The sequence below is a fragment of the Callionymus lyra genome, chromosome 11 (genome assembly GCF_982586985.1).
Source record: "Callionymus lyra chromosome 11, fCalLyr1.hap1.1, whole genome shotgun sequence".
NCBI lineage: Eukaryota > Metazoa > Chordata > Actinopteri > Syngnathiformes > Callionymidae > Callionymus > Callionymus lyra.
This window is the reverse complement of record NC_141828.1, coordinates 8482053-8502449: the sequence shown is the minus strand read 5'-3', so window position 1 is coordinate 8502449 and position 20397 is coordinate 8482053. Positions and strand designations below refer to the sequence as shown.

Genomic DNA, 20397 nt, shown 5'->3' with positions numbered 1-20397 from the left:
AAGTTTACAAACTATTAAAATATATTTATTGATATGATTTGGGAAACTTAATTACTTGATTAATAATCAATCAAAAACAGCGTATAAAGTCACATTACTTTGTTGTTTTTAATTCAGATTTTCACCATTGTGTTATCACTGGGTCAAGGTGACCGAAGGCCCAAAAACAAATGTGTGTGTGGTATCTCTTGTGTCTTTTCTGGGTCAAGGTGACCCTAAGGCCCGAAAACAAACATGTTTGTGATATCCATTGTGTCATCTCTGGGTCAAGGAGACCCGAAGGCTTGAAAACAAACATGTCTGTGATATCCATTGTGTCATCTCTGGGTCAAGGTGATCCGAAGGCTCAAAAACAAATAGGTATATGGTATCCCTTGTGTGGTCTCTGGGTCAAGGTGACCTGAAGGCCCGAAAACAAAAGTGTTTGTGGTATCCCTTGTGTTGCGTCTGGGTCAAGATGAACAACCTCCCTGGCTTCAATGAATATAGATGCAGAGGTGGAGGTCGTTCACAGACCTTGACCCAGAGACACCACAAGAGTTAATAAAAAACTTTGTGAAATTGCCAAAAGAAAAGGCTCTGACTCATGTTCTGGTGTTTATTCATTAACTTGATCTGTTCAATTTTATCTTGGTGTGTCAAGTAAATATTAAACCGCTAAAACACACTTTTTGATAGTTGCCAGTCATGTATCCGTCGGCCGTGGTGTGTTCAGGGTCTTTTCCTCTCGGGGTTTTGAACCACAAACAGCGCAGCAGCTTCCTGGTCTCTCTGCCACTGATATCTAGAGGCGAGGAAATGAAAAGTTTTGTATTTCAACCTGATGACTTGAGTCTATCGATCGACTCACTGTGTCTGTTCTGGGACGAGCAGACTGTCTCCAGCCGAGAGGGTGAAGTTGTCAGCGTTCATGGTGACTCTGGAGGATCCGTCCTGGAAGGGAAATAATATGAAATCGTAGTTCAGGCGACAAATTTGTTAGAGCGATCGAACCATCTGCCAGATCCACACGTCGCTCTCATGAACTGATGTTTTCGTCTCTCCGGGTCCAAACAGCTTCACCTGACAGAGCAACACAGACGGATTGAAATGACGACAATACACATATAGAACCAACAGACTTAGAAAAGACATGGGTGTGAATGAAAGGAAGAAAAAGATTTTGATTTCGTGGAAAAAACTAAATCAAAATTAACTTACTGATGTAAATAAAGCTATAATAATAATAATATAATATAATAAGCTATATGGTTGCCAAGCAACGACATTTCGTTGCCAGTTTCACTGCTGTGTTTTCTGTGCAATGACAATAAAAGAAAGTCTAAATAATATAAGTTACGCCAGAAACTTTTTAAGATCTTTTTATTTTCTGGGACTCCTGTGTTCGTCTTATGTCGTCTTAACCTTTAAGAGTTTTTAAAATTGGATGTATTTTTAACTGTGTGTTGCTTTTGATTGTTCAAGCGCTTGGTGACCCTGGTCTAGAAAGGCGCTTTAAAAATAACTGTTACTTACTTACTTATAAAGCCTTGAAAAAACTTCAGAATGTTTTGTCCAGTGTAAAAAAGAAATGAATAAAGTTTTCAGTTAGTGAAAATAAACATTTAAATGAAGCACCCAAATGCCTGGAAGTTAAAATAAATCTGAAGTATAAACATACATTTAATTTAATTCAAAAATTGGGTTAAAGAAAAAAATCTACATTTCATTAAAACCCTTCTTGGTCACCCGAAGTGAGGAAAAACGTTTTTTTCATGATTTTGAAAACCTTTTTTGGCAATAGTTTGGTTAATTTTTTATGCTAAACATATCTGTGTACCTCGACAAAATGTGACAGGTGTAAATGTATTTAAACATATGTGAATTCACCTTAAAACAAACAAAAAAGTTTTTCGTCAGGTCTACAAATACAGATGATCAGCAAACATTTGTACCTCGGTCTCAAACTGAGCCCCGAACATGTCGATGGGTTTCCCTCCGGACAGACACGGCCGCTGTTTGTCCAGCCAGTCCTTGAAGTCGAACGGCGACATCACGTTCATGGTGTTCATCTGGAACGGAGGATCTCGGAACGTTTCATCTGGTCCAAAAACGACTCTTTTTTAGAAAAGCGTGGATTGAATCCCTCAAATAAGTGACGAGCAGGCGAACTTACTCGGATCGGGTTTACCAGTTTTGTGCTGCGTTGACGCCATGAATCTGAAATCACACCATCATTTATCAGAAAACAATAAATGTACGAGAAAAATGACTCACTCTTTGATGATCGGCACCAACTGTGTCCCCAGATTCTCACAGTAGAACCACTTCTCAAAGAGAATGTTGGTCGTGTTGTCAACATAGTACCTGGAAGACACATGAGAAGAGTAGAATGTTGTTTTCATGTTTTCATTTTTTTATTTTTTACATTAAAAAAAACTTGTTTGTTTTAAGCTTCTTTTTATTAACTCTGCCAAGGAGGTCGTAACCGTCAGTCAGTCAATTCTAGTGATGGTCTCATGAAGCTTCATGAAGCAGTGTCATTATTTTCAGAGTCCACTAGATGGCGGTCTCTGCACTATTTTCCTTTGTTTCGAACAACTGTTCTAATGAAACATCATTTTTAAACTGATGGCACCACCTACTGACCTCTAAACAACATGACACTGTTTCATGAAGCTTCATCAACCCATCACTGGTAATGTTCACAAGTTAACTTGAGAAGTTCCTAATCTATAATTTAAAACGTGGCATGTTGATAATGTGACAAGGAACACAAGATTCATAATCGATAATGTCATCTGCATATAAAGAAAGTTTTCTGTTTCTTTATATGCCTGTGGTAAGACTGTGGTGACAAAAGGTGTTGATTTCTGCAATCATTTTATGCCAATATGATCCAAAATGTTGCAGAGCCAATTTAACCGTTGGCCTAGTAGTTAGTGGCTTTAACTTAGTTCTTTTTTTGCCTTCATCCAACACAATACTTGAATAATGAACGTATTATTTATTGATTTGAAGTCACAGGAATTGAGCTCCTTGGCAGAGGTATGCATCATCTCGGTGTTCAAGAAGTAGGAGGTCATAAGTGGGGAAAACCATTGAGGAACCTTAGGCAAGGTCTTTGTTGGGAAAATGATCTGATACATTCTTAGGCCGACATCTGCCTCCTACTTGAGGTATGTTCCAGGTAATGATGAAGCTTCATGAAACAGTGTCATGTTGTTTAGAGGTCAGTAGGTGGCGCCATCAGTTTAAAAATGATGTTTCATTAGAACAGTTGTTCAAAACAAAGGAAAATAGTGCAGAGACCGCCATCTAGTGGACTCTGAAAATAATGACAGTGTTTCATGAAGCTTCATCAAACCATCACTAGTTCCAGGCACGTTGGAAGTATTCAAGTCGGAAAACAAGAGGTAAAATCCGACCTGAGACAGTCAGTTTCCGTCAGCAACCGTTTCCTCTCCACCACCAGACCCACGGTGTCGGCTTGTCTCTGGGGCGAGTGAGGGATCCTGGCCGGGAGCAGGAACATCTGAACACAGAGAGCTGGTCAAGGAGAGACGTCGGGAAAACATCAAGCGAGTGGAACGTTAAGAATACCTCTCCTTCTTTAATGTGCACATCCTTATGTTGACCGTTCTCGATGACCTTCAGGCACATGTCACCCTTGATCTGGTAGAAGAGCTGTGGGAGTGAGACACCGTTAAAGAAAGTAAGTAAGTAACAGCGTCTTTCTAGACCAGGGTCACAAAGCACTTGAACAATCAAAAACAATACACAGTTAAAATATATACTTTAACAGATCAAGACACATCAGACAAACACAGGAGTCCCAGAAAATCAGGGAAAAGCACAAATAAAAAGTTCTTAAGATGTTTCTTAAAGGAGTCAGTAGATCATCAAACACAGAGATCGTTCCAAAGCTTAGGAGCAACAGTCTGGAAGGATTTCTCTCCTCTGGTCCTGAAGCGTGTTCAGGAACCATCAGTAGATTCTGATCCACAGACCTCAGAGCCCGAGTTGGGGTGTAAGTCTGGATCAGAATCTACTGATGGAAGGTCTGACCATGAATAGATCTGAAAGTAAGAACTAGAATTTTAAACTTGATCCTGAAAGAAACTGGAAGCCAGTGAAGAGTTTTAAGGATCAGAGAAATGTGAGTTCTCCTACTAGAGCAGCTCAGAATTCTCGCTGCAGAGTTTTGTATTAACTGCAGGCGAGAGAGATCCTTCTTGTTTAGACGCCAAAATAAACTTTTACAATAGTCCAGGCGAGAAGACACAAACTCATGGATTATAAGCTCCAGATCATGTTGTGACAACATTTTTCAAGTTTAAGGATTTTTCTCAGTTGAATGAAACAGTTTCTGGTCAGTTTTCTGCTGTGTTGAATTAGAGCCAAGTCTTTGTCATATACAACACCCAGGTTTCTCAGGCTCAGTTTGACAGACTGGCCCAAGTCACCCAAGAACTGACTTATTAGGTCAATAAAAAGTTTCAAAGTGGTAATCAAAGTCAGATACGACCGATGGACCAACAGAGTCATTAATTTAAAAGTGAATGATTGTTGCCCAAGCAGCTGGAGTTTGACCCGACCTATTTAGCTGAAGAATGAAGAGTGAGTTTAACATCACCTCCTCTCCTTCTTCAATGTGGTAATCCTTCCTGGCGTTCGGACCCCCGACAAACATGATGTTCAGCTGCAGAAAGTGCCTGCAGGAGAGACAACGGTGTCGTCGAACAACTTGAGTTGAACATGTTCAACCGGATGAAAGCCGGAACTCACATGAGCTTGTTGCACACCGGAGGCAGGAACGCATTCTTGTTCTGCAAGATCCACTGGTCCACATTGACCCGAAGAGGACCGTCGGTCATTTTGGCAGTTGTGTAGAGCTCTGAAGAACACAGACAGTTTCTGACTGAAGATTTAAAGTGGATGTGAGGTAAAGGAGGAGGAGTCGTTTGAGGAGAAAGGTCGCTAGAACGTTGACTTTGTTTGTGTCTGGAACAATCATTAACTGGCATCAAAGCAGATGGTTTCACAAGGGATTAGTTAATTCATGTACTGGGTCCTTCCTTGACCAGATGAAGAATTAAATTTTCGGTTTTATCCAATCGTCGGGATGTCTCCTGGATCCTCCCTAGTCAGAGGTTCAACTGAAAGAAGGCTCCGGATACAGTGCCAGAGGCAACTCTGCGTATGATTTAATCGAATTTCATATTTTCTGTAATCACTGTTTTTACTTTTAAACAGTTAAACTTTAGTAGAACTCAAGTTGTTTTCTAACGATGCTCGCCGCTACATGACTTTGTCCCGGGGTCAACATGGACGCCATAAATCTTGTTGAGGTTCAACACTATTGAAGTTACTCTAACACTAGGGGGAGCCAGAGACAAATCTGTTCAACCTTACATGTTGCAAGTCTGAGATGGAAATTCGTCAACTTTTGAGAGCAAAACCTCAAATAAGAGGAAGAGGACAGAGGGACACTTTGTTTTTCTTGTTGAAAAAGAGCAATATTGGCTTATAAGAAGCACATGTGGACAACATACTGAAAGAAGATATGGAACCGAATTTCAAAAGGAGATAAGCAAATACAAACAGCTCCGTTAAATGTAGAAAAAATAAGTAATGGAAACACCATCTGTGTTTTTATTGTAGATTGCCGACAGGGTGAGTGGAAATCAGAAATAAAAGGGGTAATAACCCGTAATGAGCTCAACAAACTCTGCGGGTTTTTTAATCAGTTTTTTTTGTTGTTTTCTCAGTAGAGATCAAGAAGAGTTCATTCAACCCTGAACGGTTTGTGTAACTGAATCGTTTGCCGAAACTGGGGGTGGTTTCTGTCAGACCAGAGAAACACATTCAATCAGACGAGGGAGCCAAACTCTTAAAGAGAACTCAATCCTCCTTCCTGTCTAATGAGTTCTGCATTTGATCCAAGGAGGAGCAAAATTTAGTATTAAAACAGTGAATTTATTGGAATTAAAACATGATTACAAAAGAAGGCCATAAAAGACCTCAAATACAACAGTTAAAAAAAATGCAGATTATTCAGAAATATCAGAAGTTTGAGGGCTCGGTCCAGTCTCTGTCCGAAATCCTGGTGTACACCAAGTTTCTTCTAGATCAGTGATTCCAAACCTGTGGTCCCCTGGTGGGCCGCGAAGGTATTGCAAGTGGGCCGCAAAATCGTTTCCAAAATGGTATCATTTTTTTGTGGTAGGGTGGATGTAATTATATAAAAATAAAAATACACATTATAATGTTTTAAATGCTAAAAGTCGTTAAGTTTAAAAGGATAGTAAACATTTTCAAATATTCTTCTCATTATATTGTTTTTCCTTCGAGTATTATACATGTGACAAGGAAATGAGAACGTATTAAGTAATAATAATAATAATCTCTATTTATATAGCGCCTTTCTAGACCAGGGTCACAAAGCGCTTTGACAGCCATTCACACATAGTGCCTTCCTATTTATGGGGTCGGAGGTTGGACGCAAAAGTTTTTGAGACTTAAAAGTGGGCCCTGAGTTGGAAAAGGTTTGGGACCACTGGTCTAGAGGATGGATGGAGACCTCCGAGAATGTCCCTTCTTTTTAAAGACCTCGAGACCCTCCTCCGACACGTAAAGTAGGTTGATTATACTATAGCGAAATTATGATATGGTAAGTTTGCGAAATCTGACTCCATTATGAACAACAGATGTTACTTTCATTCTTGGTATATTTTCTTACTGACCCAGACACTGAATCTTTCTTCACACTCCGCTACCCTTCACCTGGGTTACCGCACATTATTTCTGGGTTTTGACACTTCGAGAGGCGAGCACGTTCTTATCTCAACACGGAAGGAGTCTTAGCTTGACAGCTTCCTCCTTAAAACATATAACTCTTTTCACAGCGCGGGCACAACGATGCACAGAGGCCTGGATTATTTATACCAGAGCCGCACACGAAGGTTCGTACGAAGTTGAGGCGCAGATGCTATAGGCTTCAACTCTTGAACCTTGGTTTTGGGAATAATAAGTTTAAAGATAAAATACAATTTTAATTTCTGAGTTAAAAGGTAATATTGTCAACGTTAACAATTGATAAACATGAATACATACATTAAGGATATATCATTTAACCCTTCACTCTTCGGAAAGTATCATTCTGATTGTGATTTGGGTTTTTTATTCTTAGAGACTTGAGTTATTATAGTTCACATAAAAAGATTAAAAATACATGCACATTATATTAGCACTTACACTCCATAAGCTAAAAAAAAATTAGCACTACAAATTAAAATAATTTTTAAAAGTGTGTAAGTTCTCTCTGCATTGCGTGAGTTTACTCTGGGCACTCTGGTTTCCTCTCACAGTCCAAAAACATACAGAGGTAGATTTGGAACTTGGGGAAAATTACCTTAGATATGAGTGTGTGTGTGAATGGTTGTCTGACTTTGTGTCCCCTCATCATTGTTTGCGAAAACAATGACGCGAAAATGTATTTATGACAAGAGAATAATTATAAAATAAAACCATTAAATGAAATGAAAGTAATATTAAATCAAGTATATCAACAACAATTAACAGTAGTAGAAGTGCAACTAAACATTAAAGTACATATAATCATGAATTAATGTTCATTGTAATCAGAGTTAAATACAGATTGTGATGATTTATGATGATTATCAGAGTAAATTGTAATATTTAACAAGATTCAAGAATGTTAATTGTCATTAAACAGCTTTTGGAATTCATGACAACATCATTTTTTTAAGACTCTGGAATGAACACAGTACATAGAACACAAAGAAGATAATTAGAAATACATGCACTTGCTATAAAGGACACATTAGTACTTTAAACCACATTGACAATCCAAATATATATATCAACATAGACATGGGATTTCATTGACATTAGGTATATTTCGTTGAGCTTGTAAAAACAGATTCTTTCTCTGAATGAAGGAATTTCTTGTGGACGAAGAAAAAAATTTAGACTTGAGTCTGGAATCAGCGATATAAGTGTATTGATGAAAAAGTAGATTAGAAGAAACAATTGAAGCTTCGGACACATCTACGAGAAATGGCACTTGTGCGTCTCTCCTGCAGAAGTGCTAAAGAGAGATCTCTTTGGCCTCCTTACACAATGTTTTCAAGGCCATTTTTTTCCCTCACGTGCAGGTGTTTGTACCCACATATTTGGATAAGACGTTCTCCCACCAAAGGCTCAAAGGAGTCACGTAAATTAAAGAGGAGACTTATGGGATGTGTTTTAAGAGCTTGTCCCTCCTGTGAACCTTTAGCTGTGCACAAATCATCATTAGTAGAGTAACTTAAAATATAAGATATTATCATTTTTCATTTGTTTTGATGTGTCACAGAAGAGTTGTTTTTTATTTTATTTAACAGTTATTTACCTTGTTAGTAAGTAAGGAAGTAATTTGTATTTATATAGCGCTTTTTCAGACCAGGGTCACAAAGCGCTTAAACAAACAAAACAATATTCAATTAATTATATACTTTAAAGGTCAAGATAATACTGAGAACAACACAGGAGTTCCAGAAAATCAAGGAAAAGCATTAGTGAGCCATCTTTGATTCATAATCAGAACAATGTTTATGGAGTTTTTGTCGCGGCAACCTTAAATAACATGTAAATAATGAAAATAATGATCAAAATAAAAATGGAAATAAAACAAAATACATTCAATTATGACATTTTTTTTCTGAGAGTAACTAAACTAGATTAAAGGAATATAAAAACACAATAACCATGGTGAATCCTCTTATTTGTGTAGTTATTCCCAGAATATTTATCCTCAACGTGGATTAAACTAGATTAAACACTATAAAAACACAATAACCATGTTTAGATTGTCTTATTTGTGTAGTTGTTCCAAGAATATTTATCGTCAACGTCAATGAAACATCAGAGTTGAATACAGATCATGATGAGATCTGGTCACACCAGATTGGTGTCAATGTCAGATTAAAAGTGTTCCACAACATTCAGTATTTTTAGATTATACTCATGCATTAAAAACAGTTAAAAAAAACACAAAGATAAGATAAAACTGTAAACCTGTAGCAAATAACGCACAGGTCCTAAACCCCACTTTAAAAAAAAAACAGATTATAAAGGTAAATAAACAAAAATAAATCGATTTCCTCGTCTTTATTTAATCTTTAAATTTAAAACGTAAATAGATTATCTTCTGCTTAAAAACACTTTGATCTATGACGAAGGTACACAACTTTATTCTAAGATAAAAGCTTCAAAGGACTTCTCGTATCAAACGGACCTTTAATAGAAATCAACGAGCCATTTTTCACTGTTGACTTGTGGGTCTAGACTTTTGACGAGCTCAGCACAAGTGTTTAGTTGTTTTTGTGTTGATTTATTTGTAGTTAGTTAGTCAGAGGCTTGTGTTGTTGCAGGTAATAAAACCGCACGGCGCCGCAGCGGGTCACGTGATCCGCCGCTAGTGTGACGAGCACCGTGTTGCACCCGCGAGCGCGTGTAGACTTCACCTTAAAAAAAATGCTCCCGATCCGCCGCGTCTTGGACTGAAAACCCACCTGCGACACCTCGGTTCCCCCCCAACACCCACCAGTCGGATGCGACGGTGTCGTCTTCCAGGACTTTTGAACGGAAATGTAAAAGTGATTCCGGTTCAGTGGGGAAGGTTTTGAAGTGACCATTGTTGTAACCAGGTCGAGGCTGCTGGGCTTTTTTTTCCACTTGCGGGACTTTTTCCTCTTTTTTTACGACTTTATAGCGAGATAGACGGCGCACGTTTTTCAAGTGTCATGAAAGAAATGTCCAGGTGAGTCGTGCATGTGTCGCCGAGACGCGAGATCCCGCGCGTTTTTGTTGGAAGAGTCTGGGAGAATAGGCTACATGCTAACGTTAGCAATCTGTCATAACAAGCGAGCTAGGCCTCGGCTAGCTGCGGCTTCGCGTCTTTGTCATTTATAAAGTATAAACCGGCACGTTTGATTCATTACAGCTTCTCTGTTTCATGTGTCGAACATTAACCCTTAACCGCGAACTCGGTAGTTTTAGTAATTTATCGTTTTAGGTCAAATGTTTACGTTCTAAATTAGCGTGTCTGTTAGCATCCAACCTGTTTGTAGCTACCCCTTCGGCTAACACTCGAACCCCGCCAGCGGAAGTATATCAGTTTGTTTAGACGTTCTCGTGCATTGGTTCAAATGTTTTCACCTCATTTTACGAGTTATTTGCGACGCATTTAATGTGTGTTTTGAAGCGAGTTGACCCCTTTGTCAAACTTTAGCAAGAGCCCTTTTACGAGCACGACGCTAGCGACAATAACACTGAACACCGTGTGGGAGTTTACCTGCTTAACCCACACTTGGATTGTTTTGGTCGGCGTTGAAAACGACCGAGCAACCACAGTACATTTGCTTTCTATTTGAATATTCTATTAATAATAGTTTCCAGGCATGTAAATAGGAGGGTATGACTAGTTCAGTGTGTAGCAATGCGACTCTGAATGATAGTCAACAACATTCCACAATTGTGTCTTCTTTAACATGAAGAATATAATAGTTTTGCTTTGAACTAAAGGAAAAAAATATCTCAATTAGTGTGTTAATTTTAATGTGACTTTATACTAGCAATAATTTAGCAATATAAATGTATTTATTAAGTATATTTACTGTTTCCACTTGCATACAAAACATGTGTTTTTATACCGGCAAAAAACCCTTTTTAACATGTTAATAAAAATGACAGTGATTCCAAAATCGAACAACCGTTTAAAACAAGAACTGTACAGTATTGTTAAAATGTTTTCAATAAGTTGAATGTTACTTTGTGTAGTGACACGAAATCCATTTAAAATTGTTAAGAACGCTGTAAACATGTCGACCCCTGGTTTGTGAATCTTTGCAAGCTGACATCAATAGAATTAAAACCTGAAAATATTGTATATAACTCCTAACTTTTATTGAATAGAATTGAATGCCGATTTGTAGAGATCCACAGTACACTCTAGTGAGGAGAAACGTCATTCTCTAGCCTTGTCAAACGAGGAATGAACCCCATCTGGGGAAAAATGTTGGTGAAGCGTTGAGCAGTTTGAGTGGAGAACACAATGTTGTGCTTCAAAAACTTAGTGGATATTGTGTTCTGTTTTTACTTATGTTTATGGTTTATTGTAATATTATCTTCTAAATAATAAGTGAGCAATCACCACTGTTGACCGTAAGATGTTTCTTCTACACTATCAATTGTCAAGATCTCAATAATTCACTTCAATGCTGTCACAAACAAAAATCTATGCCACTATACCAAATAACAATATTTGTTGATCATTTCCAGCAACATGCCGAGTGGGCAGCAGCCTCCAAAACACTATGGCATCACCTCTGCCATTAGCCTTGCACCCCCTCGAGATATCGACCACCAGTACACCAAGAAGCTCTGTGATGCTATGAAACCTTTTGGGGTGTTTGAAGACGAGGAAGAATTAAACCACAGGTAGGTCACAACGGTGATCCAAATAAAAGCTTAAAAAAAAAGTCTCTACTGCAGACTTGTTCATCCATTGGAAACCTGCTCTCCTTTCAGGCTCGCTGTCCTTGGGAAGCTGAACAATTTTGTAAAAGAGTGGATCGCAGAAATTAGTGAAGTAAAGGTTAGTTGTAGGGAATTGTAACAGACTTATTTTTCCACTTGCACTCTTTTTTGTACTCATGGAATTCTTTTTTCAGAATCTCCCTCCATCTGCAATCAGCTGTGTCGGGGGCAAGATATTCACATTTGGTTCATATCGTCTTGGAGTTCACACTAAAGGTTTGTTTTTATCTGAATGTATCCAAGCACAAAACGACTGCACAGCTTTTTTTTGTGTGTGCATGTGAAACATTCTCTCCTCCAGTGTGCCTGCAGAATTGTTTTTTTGTCTCATGCTTTGTCAGTACCTAGGCGAAGCGTGAGGCCTGCACTATTGTTCTGGCCACGCTTCAGAGAAGGAAAAAAAACAAAAACGTTTGGAACTTGTAATATTGTGTTCTAATGCTGAGAACAGTAGGACTTATTTTAGGATATTTGCGTCTTGAGTTTCAGTGATGTCTGTTGGTTGTAATGAATCCAGGATATCCTTCATTTTATATTTAAGAGAACTCATTTGTATCTGAAAAATACATTTCAGAAAGTATTCGAGATCGAAACCAAACTAGTATTGCTTTACTAGAATATAAGCTTTTTTTCTTGATTTTTATTTATTTATTTTTACGCTAAAAGTCCCAAATAATATTTATATGTGGTATTATGCTCGACCTAATTCCCACACAGTTATTGCCGCTTTAATAGTCTCAACCAATAGACCAGGATTCTTGGTCACTCAAAGTCGTCACACTTGTGTGACAAAGATCTGTCTCATCAAACTCTCTGTTTTTTTTTTTACAGGAGCCGATATTGACGCCTTGTGTGTGGCTCCCCGCCACATAGAGAGAACCGACTTTTTCCAGTCTTTTTTTGAGAAACTAAAGCAGCTTGAAGAAATCAAAGACCTCAGAGTGAGTCTCGCTTTCATCTGGGAACGACCAATAGAAGAAAAAACTTTTGCGAGAAACCAATCTTGTTGATGGCACCACATGCTTTATCTCAATGTTTCCACCATCACCGCTACATTCCACAGTTCAGTTATCTCCAATAAGACGCAAACACATTTTCACCACAATGTCACAATAGCAGCCCGAAGGACAAAAAGGTTGTTCCAGACAAAATAGAGTTAAGTGCAGAAACCTGTTTGTCAGAAAATGGCACATGAGAAGTTTTAAAAACTCACTAGCTGTGCTTTAATTACAAATCTTGTTTCACATTTGCTTAAGAGTGCCTTTACTCCTCGAGTCAAGACGTGAATGTCAAACCTCACAAAGAACTAGGCTGTGTAAATGTCAATCATAACATAAGTAAAACGTATGTTGAAGGATAGGAATTGTTTGGTGTAGGACAACTGTAGATATAATTAGGATTAAGTAGAACAAACCTTTAAGAATGAAAATACAACGTCACAGTCCCATTTCCTTTGTAATATACATTTGTTTGGCCTTCACTCCTTATAGATTTTATCCTCTTGTGTGATTGAGTTAGACACGCATCAAGATGAAAACATTATTGACTGCAGTAAAGCGCAAATGTTATAGGTAATTGTGTACATGTACAGCATCAATGTGTTATACTTTAGGTAAGATATTTACTTGAAGTTGCCTGATTCGATTTAGCTGTAACAAGCAAAAAAAATATTGTTTAACTTGGAATTTGTTTTAAAAAAAGTGTTTCTCTGGTGTTAATTTCTTTGTTGTTTCTATTCCCCCCCCCAAGGCTGTTGAGGATGCTTTTGTACCTGTGATAAAATTCAAATTTGATGGAATAGAGGTTCGTCTTTTCCCCTCTTTCTTTATACCATTACATCTTTCGTTGGTGGTGAATCAATGAATCTGTGACTCTCCTTTTAGATTGATCTGCTATTTGCCAGACTGGCCTTACAGTCCATCCCAGACAACCTGGACCTAAGAGGAGACTCCATCCTGAGGAACCTGGACATTCGCTGTATTCGGAGTCTTAATGGTAACGTTTGTCTTCTATTCGTTTATTTCAAATGGATGCTAATATTTCTTTTTTTGAGGAAGTCTTATTAAGAACTTTTAAACACAAAAAAACGTCTTTGGTGTCTTTTCAGGCTGTCGAGTGACTGATGAAATTTTGTACCTGGTGCCAAACAAGGAGAATTTCAGATTAACACTTCGAGCCATTAAACTTTGGGCAAAACGTAAGTCTCATGGCACTTCAGATATTAGAATTGTTGGCTAACAACGATGTTATTCAACTGTTTGCTTCTGTAACTCCTGCCCTTCTATTAAATTAAATACTCTCTCTTGTGTCCAACAGGTCGTGGGATCTACTCCAACATGTTGGGTTTTCTGGGTGGTGTTTCATGGGCCATGCTGGTGGCCCGGACCTGTCAGCTGTACCCCAATGCTGTCGCTGCTACGCTGGTCCACAAGTTCTTTTTGGTTTTCTCTAAATGGTGAGATTTTGATGGCTTTGACCAGAACAAGATAAACATTAAAATATTACTTGTGCTGACAATTTCCTTATGGTGTAGTTAATATAAATAGTGTAATTTTTATCTAGTGAATTCATTTCTTTAAAAGAAAATGAGGATGGTTCCAGATTTGTTTTGCTTTAAATCATTTCTCTAAAATTACTTTAATTATTTTTAACTAAATTTAATTATATTTTAATTCTAATTATACAGAAAGTTGTAACAAAATCAAAATTCTTTTTTTTTTTTTTTGCTGTTACTAAGTATTTTTTTAAAAATAAGTTTTAAACTCTTTTTTTTTCACAGGGAGTGGCCAAATCCGGTGCTATTGAAACAGCCAGAGGACAGTAATTTAAACTTGCCTGTATGGGACCCAAGAGTGAGTGAAGGAATCCCAAACCAAAAGTTTTGTGTCCTCTTTATGATGTATAAGATGTAAACTTCTTATGTGTCTCGTGTCAGGTGAACATGGCCGACAGATTCCACCTGATGCCAATCATCACTCCCGCCTATCCCCAGCAGAACTCCACCTACAACGTCTCCACGTCGACTCGCACCATAATGAGCGAGGAGTTCAAATACGGTAAAAAACAAACAACGTCTTGTATTTTGAAAGGCATTTGAAAGAAACCTTTTGAGTGTTAGCTCAGCATCTTTTTTTTCTTCTATTAAATAATTTTACTTCTGTCATCTTTAGGTCTCAGTGTCACAGATGAGATTCTGCAGGGGAAGGCAGAATGGCCCAAACTATTTGAGCCTCCAAACTTTTTTCAAAAATATAAGTAAGTGAACAAAGGAATTACACAAGGATATTAATAATATCCACTCAAAGTTTATGATGTCAATGTGTATGTCGTCATTTGAACCTTATTTTTTTTTTTAATTACCTTTTTTGTGTTCTTTATACAAACATGGATTTGCTACACTTTTGTTAATCATTAAATCGTTCCAACATGTATTTAAAATGAACTTTTCTCCTGATCACAAAGTGATGATCTTTGAGAAAAAACAGCTGTAGATATAGTAAATATTAAAGAATTATAGAATGTGAATATTGGAAACTAATGCGTTAATAATGAGTTAATTGCGCTGGAAAAAACTCAATTAAACTTACCTGGGTTTTTTTTTTAATCAAATGTGATTATATTTTAGCATGAAGGAAAATGTAATCTCCTGTTGATGTTGTTGCAGTCATTACATCGTTCTGACGGCCAGTGCTTCCACAGAGGAGAACCACCTGGAGTGGTGAGTGTGTTGTCATGCATTTAAATGTTGGAATAAGAATGGTGGTAAATGGATGATTCGGAAATAGTTGGAAGTAACAAATTGTCAACTTAATGATTAAGAAAATCCCGCACCCGGAATAAGTATAATATAAATCTCATCAGATTTTTCTCATCGTCAATCCTGTATTAGCCTGGATGATTCATGACACCATACTTTGTAGCTGTTGTTGTAATGCCACTTAACTGCCACTAGATGGCAATACAAGCATACTATTCTTAAAGGCACCTTTCATGTAGAGTGATGACTTTACTGATGATCTTCTGTGATGTTTGTGACTTTGAATTATTGAAACTTTTTTAATGCGTGCTAAGAATGAATTCCCATTCAATGTGGAGACGGTGAATATTTATTTTCTATTTCCTCAGGATCGGTCTGGTGGAGTCAAAGATTCGTGTTTTGGTCGGGAACCTGGAGAGGAACGAGTACATCACGCTGGCTCACGTCAACCCCCAGTCCTTCCCCGGGTCCAAAGAGAACCGTAACGAGTGAGTCTTGTTTTCTCACCAAAATGTAACCTTTCTTTGTTTGTTGTGTCTTTTTTAAACGCATATTACTCAATTTTCCCCAGAAACGACTTTGTGTCCATGTGGTTCATCGGAATCAACTTTAAGAAAGTGGAGAACGCAGAGAGTGTGAATATTGACCTGACGTACGACATCCAGTCCTTCACTGACACAGGTGAGTCTTTTATTTCTGTCACCTACATCCAGGTCACCTGGGTTTTTTATGACTTTATAGAAGTTTTTTCTTATTGCCCTTTTAAAAAAGTTGTATTCTTCCATATCTCTGCCAGTAGACATGTTAATTTTCTGTGTTTTTAACTGCTGTGGTAGGACTTGTTTATTGTTTTGCATAATGACTGTCGTGTGAAAGAGAATAGTTTTCAAGAATACTTTTGAAAATAAGCATTGTATCTGAATACAACATTTGAGTATGGATAGTTTTCTGAGTTTCTATAATTTTAAGACAAACTCGAAGTGTTCTAAACGAATGGTTAGGATTTCAGTAAAGTCCACTGATGTATTTTAAAAAAACTGAAGAAGCCCTTAGGCGTCTCTAAATGTCAACCAGATGAAGCTAGTTTAGTGGAACTTGTGAGATGTTCTCTCTGCAGTGTACAGACAAGCCAACAACATCAACATGCTGAAGGACGGGATGAAGATCGAAGCCACGCATGTGAAGAGGAAGCAGCTGCACCAGTATCTTCCTGCTGAGCTGGTGCAGAAGAAGAAGCGGGTCAGTTCTTCACCACCTCACATGTGGCCGGTAGCGCCTCACGCCTCTGACTCTCGCTGCTTCCCCCCTTTCCTTTCCTCAGAACGCCACTGATTTGAACCGCAGTTCTAACGGAGGAAGCTCCAAGAGACTCTCCTTGGACAGCAGTCACCTGGACAGCTCCAGGGACACAGACTCGGGGACTCCCATCAGCTCCCCAGCTCTTAAGCCAATCAAACCGGCATCAGAAACGGAAGATGGGTACGTTCCTTAAATCTTCTTCAGATGAGAGCGGAGCTCTTACATCCCCTTGTCCTACAGTGCCAGTCCTCCGAAGCAGCTTTTTGTGGAAGGTTCACCTGCCGCCAGCACGTCTCCTCCACCAGCTTCCGCTGCAGCTGACCAGGGTTTGTCAGTTTCTGTTATTGGATCAAGTGAGTTGGCCTCACCTTGCATCCCTGTTTTTTTTTAACGTCAAGCTTGTTAGATCTTTGTTTCATCATGGAATGTTTTTAATTTTAAAAATTAGAAAAAGGTGAAGGATGGTGATATGATGAGGGACCACTGAGTTTTTGAGCAACATTCTTGGACTATAAATAGTCCTCATGCAACTTTTTCTTAATTTACCTAAAATAAAGATGCTGATGCTTTTCTTTTTTTTTATCTTCTGCGCCACAACAGAAGCAGCAGTCAAAGCAAAACCTGCCTCTCCTCCGGCCAGCAACGCCACCAACACTGCCAGCGTGAAGCCCAACGCGGCCAGCAGCCCGAAAGATGAGCCCAACGGTCTGGAGGAATCGTCCAGCGAGACTCCAGTAAAGGGACAACCCTCGGTGATGGAAGAGGATGCGGCCAGCAGGCCGAGCGACACAGAGGTGGGACGAGTGTCCATGGCTCGTATCAGAGTCCTTGAGCTACTGTTAGTATGTTCACATCTGTCTACTGGACACCTGGAACATTTAAGGTTAATTCAAGTTTGCTAAAACTGTTAAAACTATTCTAACTCATCTGAATGAATGTAACCCGTGTAACCACTAGATGGTGCTATAGAGCTGAATATTTTTTCCAGCTTCTTGTTATTAAAGATGTTTTTTAAGTGTCCGTTTCTTCTTGATAGATTGTCTGAACTGTGAGCACTTTCCTTGTACACATGGTCTATTTTATTTAATTAAAATGATGAAACCTGGTGATGTTTGACTCATTTTGAAGCTTTTTGGTTAGTCTGTGAAGACGCACATTTGGCGGGAAGTCAGATTTTGGGTCAACGATGGCTTGAATGAAAACATTTGTGCTTTTTTTTTTTTTCTGCAGATGGAGTCCAATGACGACGCCACGTTCAAGGAGCCGTTCCCACCAACCTCGGACTCGCACCCGTACTCAGACGGTTCTGTACGTGTTGATTCTTCTTCTCTGACTTCAGCGGCATTCGAATGAAAAAAAACCCTAATCCCGGATTTCTCGTTTTTAGATTCTCACCTCGGAAACAAAGGCCAAGCCCATTCCAACCATCGATTCCTCAAGATCTCAGGTAGGTTTTCGCCGTCTTTCTTTGTCTGCGACCGAAGTTCGGTTTCGTTCAACCCCGACTCGTCACCACAGAGACTTCCCAGCATGGAGCTGCCGGACGCACCCTCGCCTCTTCCCGCCAACAGCAGCTGTCGAGTCGTGAAGAATTCCATCAAACTCGCGCTCAACAGCCACAAGTGAGTGAAGAGTTTTGTGTTGAGCACCTGGGAACCCGGGATTCTGTTCTTATCTTGCGTTTGTGCCGCAGCGTCACACCTCCGAAGCCCCCCGTGTTCGAGGGCACCCTGACCACTGACGCTCCAGCTCCCGTCTGCGAAGAGAAGGGCATGTCCATTCCTGTCATCGGATCCAGTGAGTAATGCAGGAGAAATCAAGCGGTTTATTTGTCTTCAGTTTCATTATTGAAATTATGTCCTACGCTTTTGAATGCACCACACGGGGGCGATTGTTTTGTGTTTGTTTGAAGTTGTTGATTCTTTTGAAAGAGATTTTAAAATCTAAATCACATTTAGTCTTTTTAGTGTTGTCTTCAAGGAACAGCCTAATATTGTTCTTTCTCTTTATTTCTCTTTGTTCTTGTTCTTATATTATTATTTATTTTTATGAATAATTGCTGTTTTGCTGTGGCTAATTGGAAAAAAAACAATTTCCCGAGGGATCAATAAAGTTCTACCTACCTACCTAATACATAAATACATGTTTCCTCATAATGTGCATTGAAAGTGGAACGACTTTTGACTCGTCTTTCTTTTCTCCTGCAGAACAAGTTGCATCCAAACACATGGCGCCCCCTGTTGGCAGCTCCATCCCGACGCTGGTGAGCCGAGGAGCCGACCCCCTGAACGGCGCGGCCACCAAGAGATCCCTGTCGCCCCCCGTGGAGGAGCAGGCCAAGCGGCTAAAGGAGACGGAAAAGGCCAGAATTCACATAGCCTGAGCCCCCTGGCCCGAGACCTGGACCCTGAAAAAAAAACACCCCCCCGAGGTGGCGCCTCGGCGTCCCACCATGAGAGACGTTGTAATCCTGGCGTTGAGGTGGGTCAGCGTGACACAGCAGGACGTACACCTCAGATCTTCAGCAGGTTTGTCAGCGAAACGAGCCGTTTAGTCGAGTCTCGCCCGCACACTCGGTTGCCTCGGAAGCGCCAACACGCGCGTCACGGAGACCCGGGAACTAAAGCGGCAGCCGTTCCAAAAAACACACGAGACGGACTGAACGTGGTTTACTTTCATTTAGAGTTTTAAAAAGAGCCCAGAACCTTTATCGTCCTGCTACTCTCACTCGCCCGTTTTCTTTCTCCCTCGACACACCTGTACAGTAAAACGTGGATGTACATAATTTTGCTTTGTCTTTAAAAAAAAACAAAAAAAAAGATCACTGTTAATTCTTTTGATCCTTCTATTGTAGTTTTATCTAAAAAGTATTAAAAAAAAACGCTTAAAAATGTAATTCTTTTTTCGCCACGGCTCGCTCTTTTTGATGTTTCGTCCCTGAAGATTCTGTTGGACCATCGCCCGGACGGGCGGAACTTTTTGGGCGAGACGAACAATGTCGCGACTTCTGTCCGAAAATCATGTGGTGGATTCTAAGGTGAACTTGGGGGTTTTAACGGTCTGCGGTGGCACGGGACTCGGCCTGGGTGCGGGCCGGATGGCGAGGGGCCGACTCCGAGCAACTGCCCCGACATCAGACTCGTCGACCCCCTCCTCCCCTCCCCCGACCGCGAAGCAGATCCGTGACGGTATCGACGTCGTCGACTCGAGCGTCTTCGCCATCGTCTCTGCACCTCCTGTGGAGGTTCGACCGACATCCGCTTCGCTCGGAGGCCGAGCCCGCCTTCCAACCGTCCCGGTTCACGGCAACATCCGGACATCATTATTCATCCTTTTGGGGGTTTTCTTATCACTTTATTTATATATTTGCTTATTTGTACGACGTGACCTTTTTTTAAATTTCTAGCAGAAGTAGGTCTTTTTTGCAAATCGGCACCTCGGAATTTTTCTTTGCAGTTCACAGACATTTACCTGGAGGTCGTCTAGATGTTTGTTTCTAAAATGTACTGAAAGGGTATTTTTGTATGTGCTATCACTTCATTTAAACAGATCTGTTCATCCATTAAACCCCTCGAACTGACCTGGCGTCTGCGGCTTTTTATTTCCACTCTTCACATGTTTTGACATCATGACATCGAGTGTGTTTGATTGTGTAACGTGTAACAAAAAAACTGCCGTGCGCTGCCGTCTCGACAAAACCGACGGGTTTACTTTTAAAAATATCATTGCGTCTACTTTACATTATCCAAAATTAGGCC

General features: G+C 39.6%; 2 protein-coding genes across 3 annotated transcripts; one reads left to right on the top strand and one right to left on the bottom strand.

The window, feature by feature from the left end:
* Positions 1 to 584: 584 nt before the first annotated feature.
* On the bottom strand, positions 585 to 9615 carry haao (3-hydroxyanthranilate 3,4-dioxygenase). The gene is made up of 11 exons (XM_087802083.1): positions 9558 to 9615; positions 4768 to 4876; positions 4616 to 4694; positions 3583 to 3666; positions 3408 to 3514; positions 2257 to 2346; positions 2156 to 2199; positions 1935 to 2080; positions 994 to 1062; positions 851 to 933; positions 585 to 784 (listed from the first exon to the last, which is right to left on the bottom strand). Exons 2-11 carry the CDS (start codon positions 4854 to 4856, stop codon positions 712 to 714), a joined length of 864 nt encoding a protein of 287 aa, XP_087658209.1. The 5' UTR covers positions 4857 to 4876; positions 9558 to 9615; the 3' UTR covers positions 585 to 711.
* A 49-nt stretch (positions 9616 to 9664) lies between these two features.
* Positions 9665 to 20219, top strand: papolg (poly(A) polymerase gamma). Of its 2 annotated transcripts, none has more exons than XM_087802082.1 (24): positions 9665 to 9805; positions 11326 to 11484; positions 11575 to 11641; positions 11718 to 11799; positions 12415 to 12524; positions 13333 to 13386; positions 13467 to 13578; positions 13691 to 13780; positions 13900 to 14038; positions 14363 to 14435; positions 14519 to 14639; positions 14754 to 14838; positions 15248 to 15301; positions 15709 to 15828; positions 15912 to 16021; positions 16458 to 16579; positions 16662 to 16819; positions 16880 to 16965; positions 17240 to 17433; positions 17870 to 17947; positions 18027 to 18086; positions 18158 to 18261; positions 18333 to 18436; positions 18847 to 20219. In XM_087802082.1, exons 1-24 carry the CDS (start codon positions 9789 to 9791, stop codon positions 19020 to 19022), a joined length of 2475 nt encoding a protein of 824 aa, XP_087658208.1. In that variant the 5' UTR covers positions 9665 to 9788; the 3' UTR covers positions 19023 to 20219. The 2 variants fall into 2 exon arrangements, with proteins under 2 accessions (XP_087658208.1, XP_087658207.1); XM_087802081.1 differs by having other exon boundaries at positions 16880 to 16992.
* The last annotated feature ends 178 nt before the right edge of the window (positions 20220 to 20397 follow it).

Coding starts and splice junctions, on each gene's coding strand:
- haao (XM_087802083.1), bottom strand. CDS start 4,856: ATGACCGACGGTCCTCTTCGGGTCAATGTGGACCAGTGGATCTTGCAG. Junction 2,200..2,256: donor TTGGTGCCGATCATCAAAGA/GTGAGTCATTTT, acceptor GTGTGATTTCAG/ATTCATGGCGTCAACGCAGC. Junction 2,081..2,155: donor AACTGGTAAACCCGATCCGA/GTAAGTTCGCCT, acceptor TTTTTGGACCAG/ATGAAACGTTCCGAGATCCT.
- papolg (XM_087802081.1), top strand. Junction 11,485..11,574: donor GAGGAAGAATTAAACCACAG/GTAGGTCACAAC, acceptor CTCTCCTTTCAG/GCTCGCTGTCCTTGGGAAGC. Junction 16,022..16,457: donor CCAGTCCTTCACTGACACAG/GTGAGTCTTTTA, acceptor TTCTCTCTGCAG/TGTACAGACAAGCCAACAAC.